At 42.7% G+C, this 19,260-nt stretch overlaps 1 protein-coding gene across 1 annotated transcript in view; it reads right to left on the bottom strand.

The window, feature by feature from the left end:
- PTPDC1 (protein tyrosine phosphatase domain containing 1) overlaps positions 1 to 17,230 on the bottom strand; it is a 29,307-nt gene extending 12,077 nt beyond the window's left edge. The window contains exons 1-6 of the mRNA XM_075287609.1: positions 17,095 to 17,230; positions 12,613 to 12,702; positions 6,930 to 7,101; positions 5,244 to 5,324; positions 1,874 to 1,992; positions 438 to 575 (exon numbers count right to left, since the gene is read on the bottom strand). Of these exons, the coding sequence (XP_075143710.1) occupies positions 438 to 575; positions 1,874 to 1,992; positions 5,244 to 5,324; positions 6,930 to 7,101; positions 12,613 to 12,702; positions 17,095 to 17,146 (652 nt within the window). The 5' untranslated portion in view covers positions 17,147 to 17,230. The remainder of the gene's footprint in view (positions 1 to 437; positions 576 to 1,873; positions 1,993 to 5,243; positions 5,325 to 6,929; positions 7,102 to 12,612; positions 12,703 to 17,094) is intronic.
- Between the last annotated feature and the right edge of the window lie 2,030 nt (positions 17,231 to 19,260).

Below are 19,260 nucleotides of genomic sequence, written 5' to 3'. Positions count from 1 at the left end.
GTGATGGCAGCACAAACTCCTATGACAGATACTGCTAGTGATCAGACAGGCTCCTGTCACTCAGGTATAACAAATATAACAGCCACCCTGGCTATAATACTTATGGTCTCTAATTTTTTTTTTTTTTTTGTAGAATAAAGAGAAGAATAATCGCATTGTCCCCCAGCAGACAAAGATGGTACTGTCTCTAGCCGCAGATGTGATGCTGTATTTAGGTATCATGGGATTGGGGGAAGAACACAGAGAAAAAAAAATCTAAAAATCAACGGTGTATGATCAGAGAGGATGGTGAACGGCAAGTGTATAAGTGAAATATCCTTACAAGAAGGGCAAAGTGTGAAAGATTATCAGGGGAGGGAATAGAAAAAAATCGTCTTTGCTGGACTGCTTCTTTAACAGGTCAATACAAGTTGTATAGCTGTATACATCTACCTTACCTGTCCGCCCGAGCCCAGCATGGCAGTGAATAGCTACTTTTCCCTCTTGTAAGGCAAAAGACATAACTTTAACCATGTCCAGAATGGTTGTCAGGGAGGCGACGCCATAGTCCTTCCATCCAAAGTTATAGAAATATACTGAAAAAGAGGAATAGGAATTTTTGAGAAAAGTAGCAACATATGGCTTATACGAGTGTGAGGATAATTCACCCACACCATGTGCTGCCCGGTCTGCTAGTCATACTCCTGTGTGATCTCTTACATCTGACACCGGGAAACGTGTTACTTAATGGTTAGGAATATGACAAAGTAGCCGCCATGACAGTCAATAGCACAAGACGCCGGTGAATATTCTACATGAGAAATGGAATTCAGCAAAACTGTATACCTAGCGTACAAAGCGGGCCACATGATACAGTGAGGTAGCCTTCAGGTATACCTCCAGTCAACATCTCCCACCTGACCCAATAATGGACCTAAAGTGACCCTAGTGCAAGCTGTGGCATCCATATGGTACCCTCTAAAAAGCTGGAAATGTATTGAAGTCTTCATAAATGTAGATACAGGAATAATTGTATCAGTTGTCAGTGTCCATGTCTCAGTCGTGAAGGTGTCATGGTAGAGGTCAGGGACCCCTACTCAGGTCTGTGTGTGTCTGTCTGGTCAACCTATTCTCCCTATGTCTGTCTTTGTCTACTATCATTTATACTAATAGTATAGGTGTGTCTTAGATATTTAGATGTTATTGTACCTAAATATGGAACATTTCCAACATATGTTCGACACAGCCATAGCAAAGCCCTTGTGTACCAACATAGATAGCATACTGCAATAGTGTGAGTGGTGTTAACTCTTTATGTCTCCTTTATCGTAAACCCATGATATTTAACGTGCCAAGACAATATCATGCACAGATTTTATTATAATGAATAGGGTCTGTTCACAATATTCTCTAGGCACTGTGCTTGATATTGTGCCCTAGGAACTCTGTCTTGTATTTTTTTTTCACTGTACATTTTTCCCTATTAGTATGTCTTTGCAGTATGGGAGGAAATCCACGCAAACACGGGGAGAACATACAAACTCCTTGCAGATGTTGTCCTTGGCAGGATTCAAACCCAGGACTCCAGCTCTGCAAGGCTGCAGTGCTAACCACTGAGCCACCATGTTGCCCCTACTCTATCTTGTATTATGGGTCACCAGGTGAAGAGGACTTTAGTAGGGCACGGTCAATATAACAGGAAGTAAAGATATTATTGAAAAAGTCAAAGTGCCCTAGAACATCTGAGGCAACTCAGCGTGGAACTTTCTTTCCAATTACTTGTAGCGATGAGCCCAGCGCAGAACCTTACACAACGCTCCGCGCCGCATTGCCCAGCAGCACAAATTGATGGCGTTTCATAATTAATGAGAACAAACAGCAGGCTAAGACTTACTTTCAGCTTCCATAAAGGCCTCTGGAACATAGGTGAACCCACTTTCTTGCTCTAGTGGATTCCCACAGCTCGCGTGCTCCCCGGGACGCTGCAGGTTAATTACTGTTTTTATGCCACAGCTTTGAAAATGGAGGTAAACAAGAAACAGGAAGGGAATTAATATTATAGACTTTATTCTGTTCATTGCACAGACAGAAGTCTTTATATAAAACTGTATATAGGTCAGACAGTCGGAGGAAATTATTATTATTATTATTATTACTATTACGTAGTCATTGCCGGATGTAGTTAAACTGCTTCTATGAGTGATGTTCTTCTGTGAAGACGTGCAGGTGCATTTACTTTCTATATTATACTCCAGCTTGTTCATAGTTAGTCTATTAATCTATCTGAAATACACTGCTTGAGGTTGTTACATAGTCTCGGTGACAGCAAAGCACAGATAGTACTGCCTTCCTGTAACTGAAATAAAGCGTAGATAATATTCTCTTCCCCTCTCTTCCACCGTGGATCTTGAAAAAAATCTGTGCTGAAACAGCAGCAGAATCTACATGTAACACAAGTGAATTTTTCTATTGACTTCAAATTCACTGAGACTGTACATTGAAAGTAGAGAAATTCACAGTAAAAAAAAAAAAAAAATCTAGAGCAAAATGAATGAATGCTCATTTTCTGCATTAGATGCTGATTTCAGCACTGAAAATCGTCAGGAATAATAATAATAAGGAATAGTGCGACCTCCTGTTTCTTATAATATAAGATAGGCGCACAGGAAGTACTACCTCCCTGTTTATCCTTGTAATTGATATACGCACAGATAGTGCTGCCTTCCTGTTTTTATACTGTAAAAGATATACGCACAGGAAAGGAAGTGCTGCCTCCCTGTTTCTCCTTGTAAATTATGCGCAGCAGACAAAGATAGTACTGCCTCCCTGTAAATGATGTAGACACAGGTAAAACAACATCAAAAATATCTGTACATTAAATTATTTAAGCACATATATAATCCAGAGTCTACTGGACTTCCCTGGTAAATTTTTCACAGACAGTATTGCTATCATGTCTTTCTTGATAAATGATGCAGCCACAGATACAAAAGTCTGTGGACACATATGGGTCAGAAATTATAGGGGTATTCCAAGTTGTGGGGCATTGTTGATACTTATAACCTGTCTTAAGCAGTATTAGATTAGTGAGGGTCTGACACTTGGACCCCGCAGAGATCAGGAGAGGGCAGCCTCTAGAACCAGAACCTATATTGCAAATGGAGCCGGAAACTGAAGACTCAGCTTACTGTACATTGGCCATGTGGGATACCTAAATGGGAGCAGAGCTGAAGTACATCAGCATCGCCACTATATAGCAGAAAGAGGCTTCTTCTTCTGGCTCCCTACCCTGTATAGAATCCAGCTATAGCATTCAGATGTCAGACCTCCACCAATCTGATACTGATCATCAATATCAAAACTTGCCCCCTAGCACAGAGTTCTAAATGTATCTAAATGTCTCAGAAAACACAAGAACAGCAATCTGGAGAACCATTATCACAGGGGTGGCCTCTTTAAAGAGGACCTGTCAGCTTTTCTTAGACCTCTGCATTGTTTCGCTCCTCTGTTGTTGTTCCTGGAAATGTATGGATAAACTTGCAACTGGGTAGTATCATTCCCTTGTCAATGAGGTGGATTTCTACAAACTCTGACATTATGCAGTCACTTCTGGCTTTGGTAGGCCAGGTAAAGACACATACTGTGTCCCATTTGCTACTGTCACGTTAACAAATGTTTTACTCTCTGTACTAATATATGCACATGTCGCTGGGAAATGATGAAACTAGGGATTTGATCCCAGAAGATGTTAAAATAACAACTCTATTGGGTCATTTCCCTAAAGAAAGTCAGTGATTTAATCAAATCCCTGAACTGTTTTAGTGAAATGATGAAATAATACAAGTCAGGACTGGCACAGCTCTATGTTTCTCTTGTTATCACTTGAGGCTGGGTTCACACTGGGTTTTTTGGACAGGATTTTTACACGGGAAGCCACCTCAGAATACGGTCCAAAAAACGCCTCTCACGGCTAGCCGCGACTGTTACGGCATTCCAACAGTTGCGGCATTCCGCTTTGGATTAGGCCCAAATGAATGGGCCTAGTTGGGAGGGAGTGTCGCACCGCGGAATCTGAGGCAAGAAAGGGCAGGTCACTTCCTTTTTTCTCCGCAAGCAGTTTCTTCCCAAAAAGAAGTGAATGGATCCCATTGAAGTCAATAGGTTTTTTGAGCCGGATTCTGAGGCGGATTCTGCATCAAAATCTTGTCCAAAAAAACCCTGTGTGAAACCAAGCATACCTCACCGTACCGTGCCGCGCTTCTGACGTGACGCACACAAAAATGGGTTCAGATCTAAAAAAAAAAAACTCACTGGAAATAACACAAGTTCTATGATTCCCTTTTCCTCACCACTCCCCTCCAGCGTCCGTGCCAGCTAGTGTGTTGCGATTCTAACGCACATGAAAAATGCGTTCAGATATAGAAAAAAATCTAACTCTGGCCAAATTTGTATCTGAAGAACAGTTTAATGAAGCTATCAGGACTAGAGATGAGCGAATACCGTTCGATCAAATAGGTATTCGATCCAATATCATGCTATTCAACATATTCGATATTGATCGAATACCACGCGGTAAACGCAGTAAAAATTCGTATCCCCCTCCCACCTTCCCTGGCGCTTTTTTTGCACCAATAACTATGCAGGGGAGGTGGGACAGGAAAGAGGAAAACGTAGGCATTGAATAAAAAAGGAAAAAGTCATTGGCTGGCGAAATCAGGTGACCGCGGATCTATAAGAATAATGGCAGCCATGTTTGTGTCTTTTGCGGCTGGGATAGATAAGTATAGTATACTTATATATACTTATATATAGTATTTTTATAGTATAAAAAGGCTAACTGGGGGGCGTACTTGCACTCCCTTGCCAAACTCACCCAAACCTCAGCTTGGGGGAAGCCTCCACTCACCCCAAGGGCCACAGGTCCAACTTCTACACCCAATACGTGCAAGGCGCAGAGGGATCAGATCACAGGTTGTTAATTAGTTTCAAATAGATAATTTGTGTTTCAATGACTATTTTTGTATTACCTGCTCTACATGTAATAATGCACAGTTTACTAAATAAATACTTTTCATATCTAAAACAATATTATTTCATCATTTCACTAAAACAGTTCAGGGATTTGATGAAATCAGTGACTTTCTTTAGGGAAATGACCCCACAGAGTTGTTATTTTAACATCTTCCTGGATTTGATCAAATCCCTAGTTTCATCATTTCCCTGCGATATATATATACTGAATGCACATTGTAATATACAATTACCTCTGGAACTGCTTAATGATGTTATACTTTTCTATAAGTTCCGTGGATGGTCTCGCCATTGCCAGTATGTTGTCAGTGATCCTAAAATAAGCAGAAAGTTGGCATATGATTCTTCACCTTTGTCTGCTTTCTCCATGTAGTACTCAGTAAAATAATACATTATAACCACAATAACAGTGTTGTTCACTTTTGCTACTCCCTTTAGTCAGCAATCTCCCCAGGCAATATTCTGTTCACTGCAGAGACCCCTATAAACAACTAAATCTTTGGTGGAACCCAGCAGTGAGAGATACATTTCCCTGCAGCACCTCCACAGGAGGGATGAAGTATTACACATCTCTTATAGCAATCAATGAACTGTCCTTGTAATGGCTGGAGATGCCAGGTTCTCTAATGAAGGAGACACTCTCTTACCAGATAGTTGGAAGTTCTGAGCAGGGGATACATTTTTGGTGACTGTAATCTAAATCATCCCTTTAAAGGTGTTGTTTTGTAATGTGGGAGCCGAAATAACGCTGCCATTTTTTTAGAATCATAAAATCAAACGCAACATGACCCATGGAAGCAAATGAGGGTATGGTTCTCAAGTAATACGAATATGGGACACATTAATACAAAGCCTTCATTATGAAGATTAGAGAAAGAGGGTGTAAACAGTTACTTGGAGGGGTTATCTGGGACTATGACACTGAACTCCACTTCCTCTACTCACATAGTGACATTACATCCATTAGTCACATTCTACATCTCAGTTCTGTTCAAATGAGTGGGAATGTTCTGCAATACTAAGCACAGCCAATATACAATGTATAGCACTGTGCTTAGTAAGTAAAGAAGAGGCCATAGCCATTTATATCATAGTTTTGGACAACCACTTTAATTCCAGACTGCCCATTGACTATATATGTCTGGGTGGTCCAAGTTTAGCCTTGCAAGGTTTACTGCCGTCCCTGTCTTCCCAATCGCTATTTACACTTCTGACCCCTCGGTCACAGATCAGCTCTACAGTATACTGTACGAGGCTCTATTCCTAATGTGTAAGGCTTGGTTCACATCTGCGTTCGGTATACCATTCTGGGAGTCCGCGTGGGGACCCCCAGAACGGAATACCAAACGCATTGGCAAGCGGTGAGCAGTGATAGTACACAGACCCCATAGACTATAATGGCGTCCATGTACTTTCCCCGCAGTGTCTGCACGAAACATGCGGACAGAAAAGTAATTCATGAACTACTTTCCTGTCCGCATGACTCGCGCGGACACTGCACGGAAAGCAAATGGACCCCATTATAGTCTATGTGGTCCATGTGCTTTCACTGCTCATCGCTTCCCAATGCATTCGGTATTCCGTTCAAGGGTCCTCATGCGGACTCATCGAACGGATTACCGAATGCAGATGTGAATCAGGCCTAAGTCCCAATTACTGGGGAAATCAGCAATTTAAAAAAAAAAAAAAAAAAAGACAAAAACCTAATTAAAAGTAAAGCCCTATTTATCATTGAAGAAAAAAAAACGCAAAAAAATTACTTAAGGAAAAGGAAAAAATGTTTTAGTCCTCAAGATCTTATTTACGAAAAAATTTGAAAATGTGTCTGGTTCTGAATTAGTTAAAGGGAAGTTAAGATATTTTCCATTTTTAGTTGAATAGATATACATCAGTACAACGAGCGATGAGTGGGAACCTACCAGGAGGAGTACAGTCCTTTAATAGCTTGCTCTTCATCGCTCCACCGTTGAGGGTTTTCATATTTACATGCACGACCCCCGCAAGTCATTGAGCATTGCATGTGGCCTGGGATGACATGACGCAGACGCTCTCCCACTTTGGTGTACTTTGATGTTGGACGTCTTCCACTTCCTACATCAGGGAAACATATGAAGATGTAAGTGGATATGAGTCTCGGCCTATTATGGTCGGCATAGGTCCACATAAGCAATTATTCCTAGGCACTATAAAACATGACCCATTTTTACCAACAGTACCGTATATGAAACGTTTTGCCCAGATATTATGACCATACAATAGTTTACTTGTGATAACTTCTCGCCTGATAAAGTTATCCCAGTAATGTGTATGTTTTCAGGCTGTGTCCTCCTTCAATGCACTGATGATGTCCCAGTTATTTTTATGTGTATTTATTGTCACTGTATCATGTACATGAGTATTTATAGGATTTGTTTTATTCAGAAAGTCTGTGTATTAGGGCGGGTTCACATTTGCGCCCCGGTCTCCGCTTTCAGGTTTCCGTCTTCTTCCCGAGAAACTGGACAGGAGTCGGAAACCGGCAGTCACTTTTCAAAGCCATTCATTTGAATGGGTTTGCAAAGTGTACACCGGTGAGCATTTTGTAGTCTCCGCGGCGAAACCGTTATTTTTTAACCGGACACAAAGTTGGACATGCAGGACTTTGTGTCCGGTTTAAAAAAAATGGTTTTCCGCAGAGACCACAAAATGCTCACGGGAGGACACTGTCTGCCGGGTTTCCATCTCCTGTCAGCAGAAGACGGAAACCTGAAAGCGGAGACCAGGCTGCAGATGTGAACCCACCTTTACCATGTAGACTACAAACTTTGGCAACAATGTAATAATAGTATATTTGTTAACCTAATGGGATATTACAATTAGAACAAGTTACCCCTATACAAAGTTGCTGATCAGTGGTTGCCTCATCACTGGGACCACCACGATCTCGAGAACTGGGGTGTTTTGTACCCCAGTCCCGACCACAGTGTCTGGTCATACAGTACCCGCCGCTGCATTCATCTGAATGTGGACCACCGGAGATAGCCAAGTAAGAATTCAGCAGTCCCCATTCAAATGAATGGAGTGGCACATGCTGCACAACCCTTCACTACTTCAATATTGTATGTCCAAGTGGTGCTACACCTTACATGCACATAAATGGGACTCTAACGTTTCCCTGATCCCATACAACAGCTGCTTTGTAGTAGTAGTATTCTAGAGTGAGAACTCTCTGAGATGACAACCTAAAATTGCTTTAAAAAGTGGTCTTCACATAGGGGGCAATACGCTGGCTCAGTGGTTAGCGCTGCAGCCTCGCAGCGCTGGAGTCCTGGGATTGAATCCCGCCAGGAACAACATCTGCAAGGAGTTTGTATGTTTTCCCTGTGTTTGCGTGGATTTCCTCCCATTCTACAAAAACACACTGATAAGAAAAAAAATGGTGTATATTGTGATTCCTATATGAGGCTCACAATCTACATTAAAAAAAAAAAAAAAAAAAAAAAAAAAAAAAAAAGTGGTCTTCTCAAAGAAGATATGTAAACCTTAAAATTTGTCAGAGAAAATGTGGTCTGGTAAGGGGACAGTCTTCTCACCGAGGAGGTCTTACTGTATATAATTCTATTTTTTACTAGTGCAATGCTTAAACTAATTAAATTTAACATTTTGTTAATATCATATTTCTTATGCCTTGAAAATGTTTTATTCTCTATCCATAAGGTAAATGTTGAATTCCACCAACAGGTCTGTTTTAATATAGTGGATGGCCCCGTTCAACCTTTTTTTAAGTCCTCCACCCCACATAATTTAATTTACCCTTAACTATCCCCAGATAGAGCCCCCTGCCCCCTCAACCATCAATGTTACACACAAAAAAATAAAACATAAAGAACTCACCTAACTCCGTTCTCACAGATCTGTAGGCTCCAGCTGTAATGATGTCTGTGGCTTGGAACTCATTGAATAATGGAGCAAGGAGCCGATTACTCCATGCTACACTATAATATACAGACTCTGTGTCCTTAGGTCACAAATAGAGTTGAAATTCGCTGCCGCCTGGAACAGCAGGACAGAACCCAAAATGTAGGACTGTCCCACTTGATCTGGGGGCAGCAGAGGCAGCAGTGCATGTACCATTGGCCCTTTGGTGATAGTGGCTCTGTCATCTATGCTGTCCTGGGAAAGGGGGTGTTTTACCCCTGTTGTGACTATAGTAGCGGTGGATGCAGGGGGACCCCCACTCTATTGCTGTACTTCGGCTATCTCCAGTGCTCACACTGACATGAATACAGCAAGTGAGAATCTGCATCCACCGCTGCTACATTCACAAAGACCGTTCTGAGGATCGGTGGGGGTATCAGCAGTTGGACCCCCACCAAACAGCAATTTATCCTCTATCCTATGTAAATGTATGGTATGCATTTCACAGGTTCTCAGGGTTTTCCATTCTCATATTCCAAGAATGGTTCAGTAATACCAGATCGGTGGAGGTTTGACACCCCACACCCCCAACAATCAGTTGTTCTCAGCAGCTGAAGACACTTGAGCTATACAGTGTACAGAGCTGGAAGTAGATGGCCCTGTGAACTGTGTATTGGCCATGCTGGACTACTGCAATATAGCTCCTATGCAAGTCTTCTTTCTTGTCCAATCCTGGCATCTGTCATAGGCTGATGGTCAGTGATGGCCTTTAAGGTATAGATGTCAGTGAAGAACATTTCAACACAGGATGGAAGGGGTTAATAATAGTCTCAATAGACAACAATATCATCTGTATGTATGATGACAGGTATTTTTTTTCAATCTTTAATACAGTCGCACTAACTTTTACAAACAGTGCGCTATGATGGTGCACAGCATATACAGTAATGTACACGATACAATATACAACAACACTATATTGGTAGTTTTCTATGGCACTTCTATGTACTAAGCCAGGACAATAAATAATATGGAATTTAGGAAACAGACACTTCCACCAACCCATTAGTAGGACAAACTATACACAATATATACTCTCAATATTAAGGCTGGAGCTGCATTGGCCATCAAAAAGTATACAAAATAGATGTAATAAAACAAAAAAAATCCTCCGCAAATTAATAATACGCATTTTACTTATCTCCACGACTTGAGGAACTGAGAAAGAAGTTATATCCCAAAACTTAACTTTTTATCTGGAAGACACTGGTGGTCCCGTCTTCTGTGCCGACCGATGACATGGCCACCATGACTCTTTGAGTAGAGGTGGACAGGACCTCGATGGCCGAGCTGCGCCGTCGCTGGAGACGGGTGACAGCAGCGGAGGTGGATCGTCTACGTCCTTGGAGAAAGTTACTGACGATATTCACAGCTGAGAGTCTCCGGGGTGATCCCTGCATGGCGTAGCGTGTATAGCCAGCTGTGCACTGAACTATCGCACAACTGCCGGGGACGGTACAACTTGCTGGGCAATGTGCGGATGCATTTATAGCACGGAAATGTACTGCACGATAGGCTGAGAGGTTTCTATAGAAACCATCGGCTTGACTCACTCATGCTATTAAATAGTAAGTCTATGCCGCACAGCTCAAGGAGTCGACACCTATAGCAGTAGCTGTCAATGTACTGAAATCACCTGCAGGGTTCATACGGGGGTCTAGCGAAAACCTAATACAGAATAATGAGAGGTCGTGTGCGTCACTGTGACACCCAGAGGCTATTATCCCATTAAAAAGTCTTTTACACAGTTTTACATAAAATATCAGTTTTTTAGCGCTATCTCGTACAATAAACAATTCTGCAACTTTTATTATATCCTACCCTAACATTTCCAAGATCTCTATGGACTTAAAGGGCTTATGACTGGTTATTATTTAGCTTAGGCTATGTTCACACTTGTGCTGGGCTCTCTGTCATTCGGGTCTGCCGGGGAAAGTTGCAGAGCCTGTGCGCTAAAACAGTGGTTATCTGCAGACCCCATAGACTATGATGGGGTCCGTCAGGTTTCCGCTTTTTTATACTGTAACCAGCAGAGAGAAAAGTGCTGTGTGCAGGATATTTCTCTCCGCTGATTTTCGATAGATTCTGCTGCGGTGATGTGAACCTAGCCTGATACCGACAACTGTAAATAATGCACCCGGGTAGGAAAGGATAGGTTGGATTGCTGCTTGACATGCAGCTATATCTCGTGCCGATATGTAAATTATTATAGATATGGTCTCATTAGACACCCGGAGGTATAAAAGTGCTTCCCCTGCTGTCCTATAAAAAAAAGGCTCTCAAAGGCTACTTTTGGGTAGTGTACCTCTTGGTGAGATTGTTCACTGCTATACATGGATGCATTAGAAGACATGTTAGGCCAAGGTGAAAGACTTTGAGAAGGGGTGCATCCTTGGACTAAGAGAAGCAGGATAGTTGTTTCGATGAACTAGCCGCTATCTAGGCCATGGTAGGAAGCATGTGAAGGGTGCAGTGGCTACGTGAAGGAAAACAGATTCCTGGTAAGGATTGTTTGTTCTGCTGACAAACATGAGCAGCTTCCACTGTTTCCTTGTCCACCATCCACACACATGTGGCGCTTTCATTACACACCCCTGTCTCTGCCCAGACCATGGTCAAAACCTTAGAAGAAGGAAGTTTGGTGTCACAGAGGTCATTGACAACCAGCCACCATCATCTTCATCCGCAGTGGTGTTGAGAAACCTTGACTGGACAAACTGTATCATTTTTAGTGACAAATCAAGGTTCTGTTTGGGTTCTGCTCATGGTCGGGTTTGGGTATGGAGACCTTGGGTTAATTGGTTCAAACTTAACACTGCCCCAACTACCTGCTACCTCTTGTGTCACCCCCTCTACCTCATAGATTGTAAGCTCTTTTGAGCAGGGCCCTCAGTCCCATTGTGTGAAATGACGTTCTTTGTTATGTATGTCTGTATCTGAACCCTATAAATTGTACAGTGCTGCGGAATATGTTGGCGCTATATAAATAAAATGTATTATTATTAACTGCTATGGGATGATCTGAGGAGCCATCACATAGGACAGTCGGTCACCCTAGTAGTGAGATGAGTGACACTAACGGATATGTGCAGAACATCTTGTGGCCACGAGTGCTTCACATCTCAAGGCTCCAGGTGGTATTTTTTAGAAAGATAATGCATACCCATACATTCAATTCCAACAACTCTGTCTGGGTGCGTTATTTTTGTCAATGAGTGCAACACACCATCTCAGCCGTGAGATGGAACTGAAGAGTTGAGCAGGGACACAGCTGACACATCAGTGCTGCCTCTCACCCCCCAAACAGGAGCGTAGCTATAGGACCCAAAAGTCCCTCTACTACATAAAATACACCACTATTCTAAATGTTGCAAGGTAGTTAGGGGTCCCATTACAGATTTTGCATTGGGGTCTATGAGCTTCAAGTTACACTTCTGCCCCCGCTACATCCAACATCCCATGCTTGCTCACTTCTTCAGGTCCATCCACAGATGGAGATAGTATGGCAGCTCTCATATATACACCCCTGCTTATCAGTCATGTTAGTACCGTACTTGGTAGTAATACAATGGTAGCCCATTGTGCACAATGTCAGAGTGACACGTATAATAAGATCCATGCAGCAATAAATATAAAGACTTGTACCTGAACTCATTGCTGCTTGCTGCATGTTGTTGGCAGCGGCGCAACACAGCAAATCATTCTGAACCAGGATCCCAGACGCCATTGCAACCACTGAAAGACAAGCAATGAAAATATTAACAGAAAACATAATATAACAAAACTATGCACTAAAACAGGTCTTTTACAAGCGAGTCTATAGGCAAAGTCTTCCATGTATTCCAGGTTACAACCGATGATGGATCAGACAACAATGACACGACGTAAATGTATCAAGCTCAGTACTATTCCTGAATACATTCATACACAGGATCTGTCGCCCTTAAGAATCTTTTCTTATAATTCTGCTTCATACCGTTCCTCTGTTACTCAGCCTGGAAATGTATACATCGATTGATAACTGGGTGTTACCATTTGGAGGGGGTGTCCCTGTCCAATTTGTTACTCTCAGTGCTGATTGGACGGTGTCAGAGTCTGCAGGGACGCCCCCCCTCAATTAGTAACATCCAATTTTTTCCTAAATTTCTCTGAGGATTAACAGAGGAATGGAGTCAGGGAACAAAGCTCAGAATAAAACGGTTATTTCTGTCATTGCAAATACAATTATTTAGCCATGTTCTGAGAAATAACAGTTCAACACAAATTTTTCCCGAATTAAGGTCAATGGAAAATTCAAGGTTTTTACATTTCCGTTGGTGTTGACGCGCTTGCAGTCATTTACAGGTTTTCATGGACAATGCTTTGCATAAACATGCTGTATTTCTATGAACGGTGACAGCGCCTAGTCGAATGAATCACTTCTTTCAAAGGGTATAATGTGACATAAAAGGTATTATAATGGACATCACTTTGTCAGTCTGCAATACAACCGAAAACTGGTGGGCTAGGAAGAATTTCTGCCGTCGAGCTGTGACTGAGCGTGGGCAAAGGAGCTGCAAAATCATTGACTATTATGTGGGGCTGAATGTGGGGGACGGGTAATGACACTTCCATTGAAACAGGAGAGGACTTTTACACACAATGCTTCACGTACTGAGCAATACCTTGTATCCGCGGCAGTCATTCATGGTCACGACACTATTATGTACATTACAGAATATGTTATCTACATAATCGCAGCTAGACCTGGCCACAAGGTAATGTGTCTATGGTGAACTGCAATAATATTAAGACTATTAGTCATTGTCTCCCTTTAGTTCCTCTAGGGGGCAGCAGATTGTATACTACATAGAGTGGGGGTATTTATTAAGACTGGTTTGTATTCTCAAAATAAAGGGGTTGTCTGGCCCCAAATCAAATTTTCATACTGATAACCATATCTGTCAGGGGGACAGAAGCTGCTAGTGGAGGGGCGATGCGTGTGTTACTTGAAAAGGACTGGAACAGCAGTCCGGTCTACTGAATCGCTACAAGCACCAACTGTCCGCTAGTAACTGTAACTTTTGGCACCTGGAGGCTAGAACAGGTTAGGGTGGGTTCACACCTGCGCCCGGTGTCCGCTTTAGCCAATCCGGCGGGTTTCCGTCTTCTGCCCCGAGAAACTGCACAGGGGACGGAAAACCGACAGTCAGTTTTCAAACACATTCACTTGAATGGGTTTACAAAGTGACCGCCCGTGTGTGTCATCTGCCTCTCCTCGGCGAAACCGTTTTTTTTAACCGGACACAAAGTCGGACATGCAGGATTGTCAGGTTTCTGTCCCTTGTCCAGTTTCTCGGGGCAGAAGACGGAAACCCGCCAGATTGGCTAAAGCGAAGACTGAGCACAGGTGTGAACCCGCTGTTATCCGTGCGGCGTCCGGGTGTCACGTCCTGTACACAGGTCATCAGTAAGAATATTCCATTTAGGACAACTCCTTTAAGAGGCTCCAGCCTCTTAATAGTTTAGGTACGCTCCCTATGAGCCAGAATTGAAATCTACGCCAATCAGGAACTGGCGGAGATTTCTAGGTATAGCCAATGCCAGCTTTCTGGCATGAGACATTCCCACACCGGCCTACCTTGCTCCACTGTCTTTTGCAAAAAGCGGTGAGCAAGGAGCAGAAAGAATCATGTGGCGTATTTCTGGCACAAGAAAGGACTGTACAGTAAAAATCCGCCACATTTACACCCCTACTAAGTTCTCTGTAACTTCTTATACTACTCAGTAGGAGCGCTGCTCTTGCTGCTCAAGTAGGATGAGTGATGTCATAGCATCGGGAGTTGCAGGCAGATGGTAGAGTTCTGGGCAGCAAGAGAAGTGCTCACAAGGCTGAAGACCCGCCCCCAGTGCACCAAATGTTTCATTTGTATCATCTTAAAAAAAATAATAAATTCTCCAAATCTATAACAATCTATGTTGTACGTCACAGTAATATAAGTTGTAACATAGTGGTGAAAGGTCAGCTTGCTTGGGGGAGGTGATGGACTCTATAGATGCAATCTATGTTCACATTCTTGTTAAAAAATGACTGAATCTCATCTGAAAAATTCAAGCTGTACTTGGCCCTATTTTTGGCAAAACATTTGCAGTGCAAACACCAAAAACAAGCAGAGTCATGTATACAGACTCACATGAGTATGTACTGGTGCTAGCAAAATGTAGGCAGGAATAAGGAGACACTAAAAATATCTGACCCAAGGGACTTTAAAAGTGTCAGAGAATGCTACATTATTTGGCAACTCCAAGTAGTGGCAGTCATTACAGTCACCATTGGCTTTCCAAAGCCCCAATACACCCCCTGCCTGCTCTATGCTATAACTTTCTGCCGTCGCTGCAGACCTACAGTCGCCTTTAGATTGTACAGCATGTATATTGTACCATAATCCAATTTTTCCAATATTACAACGTGCATATAAAGTGCTGCATCCCGTTTTATTGGAATATGCTGTCGCTACTGTTCTCTGTTATCAGCGCACCAATGAAAAATGAGGCTACAAGTGTTTTCTGGCTATAGTAAGTGATGGTGTTTTGATAGGATATCCCATCACTTACCGATTTTGCCTGTCAGGACCCCTAAAATAAGGAAGTCTCCATGCTAGTTACCCAGTCACTGATTTATTCACAGCGGTGGTCACTAGCACTGCTATGCTAGGGAAATGCCAAAGGAACCCCGTCCCTTTGTGAATCAGCAGGGGTCCCCCACAGATCAACCCCAAGAAATCAGAACGATTTTATCAATGATGGGTATAACCCCCTTAACTGCAGTACTGCTTAGTGAGATTACTGTCAAAGCTTTATGGCATTAGGTTGTTTAATGTACCAAGCAAACTAAGTGTCATCAGGCTGGGAATACATTATAATAGGGCGATAGGGCCAGAGTAGATGAAGGATCAATACAGTAACTTTTATCCATGTAGAGGGCTTTTCCCTATGCAAAGTATAGGGAATAAGTTTCTGATCAATGGGGGTCTGACTGTTGGTTTCCCCACAATCACTTGATAGGTATAAGGCTGTACTAACATCAGAATATACACCAGCAGCACTCTGCACAACAGACAGTTGGTAGAATTTATCAATATCTTACGCCACATTTTTGGTAAAAAAAAAAACCCAGTCAATTGTTTAATGCTAATTACGACTAAAATAGTCACAATAGCAGTTTTGCGTTGGATTCACCACTTCATGTCCTGGATGAGGCAGGATATAAGGTGTGTCCCGTGCCACCCACACCATATTCAACATCATTGACACCACTTTTGCACTAGCTATGAGCTAACGTAGATTTCAGCCAAGGCACAGGGACTTCTAGAGGACTAGCACCTAATGAGCACCATGAATTTTCCCTAATGTAGGCAATCCCCTGCCCCAAATGTACTTAAAAGAATTCTCCATGGAGTTTAATTTTGCTTACTCCGGGGTTTTTTTTTATGCTGGTCTTTGGGGTTTTGGGCTACTCGGGTCATGCACCAGGTCCCCAAGTTCCTCTGCCATATACCTGTAGTATGGAGGGTGGCTATACTATAGGCTGCCAACTCCCATAGAATAACTACCCTTGAAAGCAGGCTAGGAGGGAGAAGGCAGATTGACAGAGGGTCATAACCAACAGGTCCACCATGGAAAAAAAAAAAAAAAAAAAAAAAAGGAAGCAAAAGAAAATTCCATGAACAACCCCTTTAAAACTTTATTGGATTATGGAATTGTAAACAAGGGGATCGTAGAGTTAAAAAAGTTTCTATTAATTAATGGCAGACAAAATTGCACATAGGTCTGGGACATCTTCAGCACCATATGCAAACGTATACACCATGTTTATGTCCTGAAAGCGATTTGCAAAAGTAAAATAAAAACAAAAAACAAACAAACCACAAAGTCATGATAAATATGGCGCACACGGCAGCGCAATATTATCTAATGTACTCCTATATAGGCTGTTAGTAGCTATTTATATACAACTTATTCTACAGCGAACCGTGACGGCTTGTGATCTACTATAAAGCCTCTTTCATCTATCCATCGACCTCCTTAAAAAACTAATGACCCATAATGCCCCAGTCCTCCCGCTCTCCATAATAAAATTAGGCTCACCCCAATGTCGTCTTTTTGTCGAGTATTCGCTGTCTGAAAGTTTATAAGACATAGTTGAGAATCTCTTGTATGTTCCGAGGACACAAATGCATCTTCAATTCAGATCTGAGAGAAGCTTTTAGCATTGACAGCAAACAATCGGCCTTTTGTCCCCCGAGCTCTTTTAGCTTAGAAAGGCAGCATTATTCCCTAAGCCATGACTGAGTACATGCCACAGCATGACGTGTTCTGTGACGTGCCTCCCACACGCCATATTGACAGTGCTGCAAAATCATTATTGCCGTCTTCAATTTTTTAGTAACAGATCTCAACCAGCTGACAGAAATCTATGACGCTTCATTCTCCATGGAGGCAAAAAACAAAACACAAAGCTTCTCTTCCAACTGCAGAACAAGGGTGATATCCATGTAAGCTTGTAGTGGAACCTAAAGTCAACAGGCCTAAGCTGCGAGTATTAACTGAAACCCACAAGAACAAAGGCCATACAACGCATGGCTTAACTGAGCAATATAACATCTTGTACCTTCTGCACCGAGGTCAGGGACTCTTTACGAGGGAGGGAACGGTTCTGCCCCATTCATAGTGTAAGATTTGTTCCAAAAAATAGTCAAACGGATGTAAAAACAGGTTTTTATACCCCTTACCACTTTCTAAAAAGACATGGTGGCATGGATGTGCTGCGGGTATACACGATGAGTATAATCTACAGCAGCTACAAACTGGCATAGACTTCAGCGCTGGTACACAGAATGCCTGAGTATGTGCCCAATTTCTGACAAAGAACACACCCCATCACATATTAGGTGTATTCTCTGCCGCCACAGGGGTCATCAAGGCCAGCATGGAATTGCCAGTCTTGGTAAATCCCCCAGAGCGTCCATATATTTTACAAACCTTATAACCAGTCGTAACGCCAATTATTGCCCGCAACGTGACATTTTTGGGTAAAGCATCAGATGCTCAATGATCGCATGCGGCCAGTGTCATTTATATTTACTTGTGCCAGGTAATGTGCAAACATGCAGGTGAGAGTTCTGGGAGTTTTCCAGGATTGTAATAACTGTGCTGTAAATTTAGTTAGCTTTCTAGCAGTAAATAATACCGCCAATCTCAGACGGCATGAAATGTTCTCTTAATAGTATGAAACAACCCTGCATACCTAAATACATAGAGTCTTAAGCACTTGCGCACACTGATTAACCATGGCTTCCTATAGACTTTAAGTTGTACTATCCATTACTAAGTTACCCATATAAGTTTATAGGCCATTACTATTCCTCTATATACCATAAATCCATGCAGCAACATTTTTTTTTGGCAGATTCCATATAGAGTCACCTACACAAATGGCAAGTTCCATTATATGCATTATGGTGGTATTCTTCCTCGAAGCATAGCTTGTACGGGAAAATATGAGAGTACACACAGAGGTAGACTGCCTTCATGCACTTGGCTTTGCAGTTGCACTTAAACCTTTTCCGTCATATGATTACACATATCAGGTCTTTAAACATGGCGGTCATTTTGGAGATTTATTACACAATGGAACGATCAAGACCAGCTCTGATCGGCATTACCGCTTTAAATGCCTCGGTGAAACGTGACTGAGGCATCAATTGGACGTGCACATCAGCTTTTTTTTTTTTTTTTTTTTAAAGCAAGATCTCTGTCCCTGGAACAAGTTTCAGGGTTGGCGAGTCGTTCCTATGAAAGCTGGGAGCCTACTGTCCAGGGGTGAACCTACCCCTTTCGCCGCCCGAGGCGAACGACAGAAAGCCCCCCCCCCGGAGGAGGGGGCAGCGCGAAGGGGGCGTGGCTGAGTGAAAGGGGCGGGGCAAAACGAGGGGCAGGGCTTAGCGCCGTTCGCAGGCAGAGAGCAGGCACGGAGAGGACCTGCTCTCTGCCTGAGCGTGAGGGGAGGCTGCTGGAGCAGCGCTGCTCCAGTGGCCTCCCCAATCCACCGCTCGGTGCTAAGCCAGTCCAGGACAGTTTGTCCTGGACTGGCTTAGGAAAGGAAAAATGTCGCCCTCCCTGGGGCCCTGACATAGCGCCGCCTGAAGCGGTCGCTTCAGTTCGCCTCATGGGAGGTGCGGCGCTGCTACTGTCACTAGTATAAGTCTATCACATGCTTCCATGAGCAGCCTGTAATAGACCTCTATGGATTTT

Source organism: Leptodactylus fuscus, chromosome 9 (genome assembly GCF_031893055.1).
Source record: "Leptodactylus fuscus isolate aLepFus1 chromosome 9, aLepFus1.hap2, whole genome shotgun sequence".
In the NCBI taxonomy this organism is placed as follows: domain Eukaryota; kingdom Metazoa; phylum Chordata; class Amphibia; order Anura; family Leptodactylidae; genus Leptodactylus; species Leptodactylus fuscus.
The sequence above is the reverse complement of the archived record's forward strand: the minus strand, read 5'-3'. Positions and strand labels throughout refer to the sequence as shown.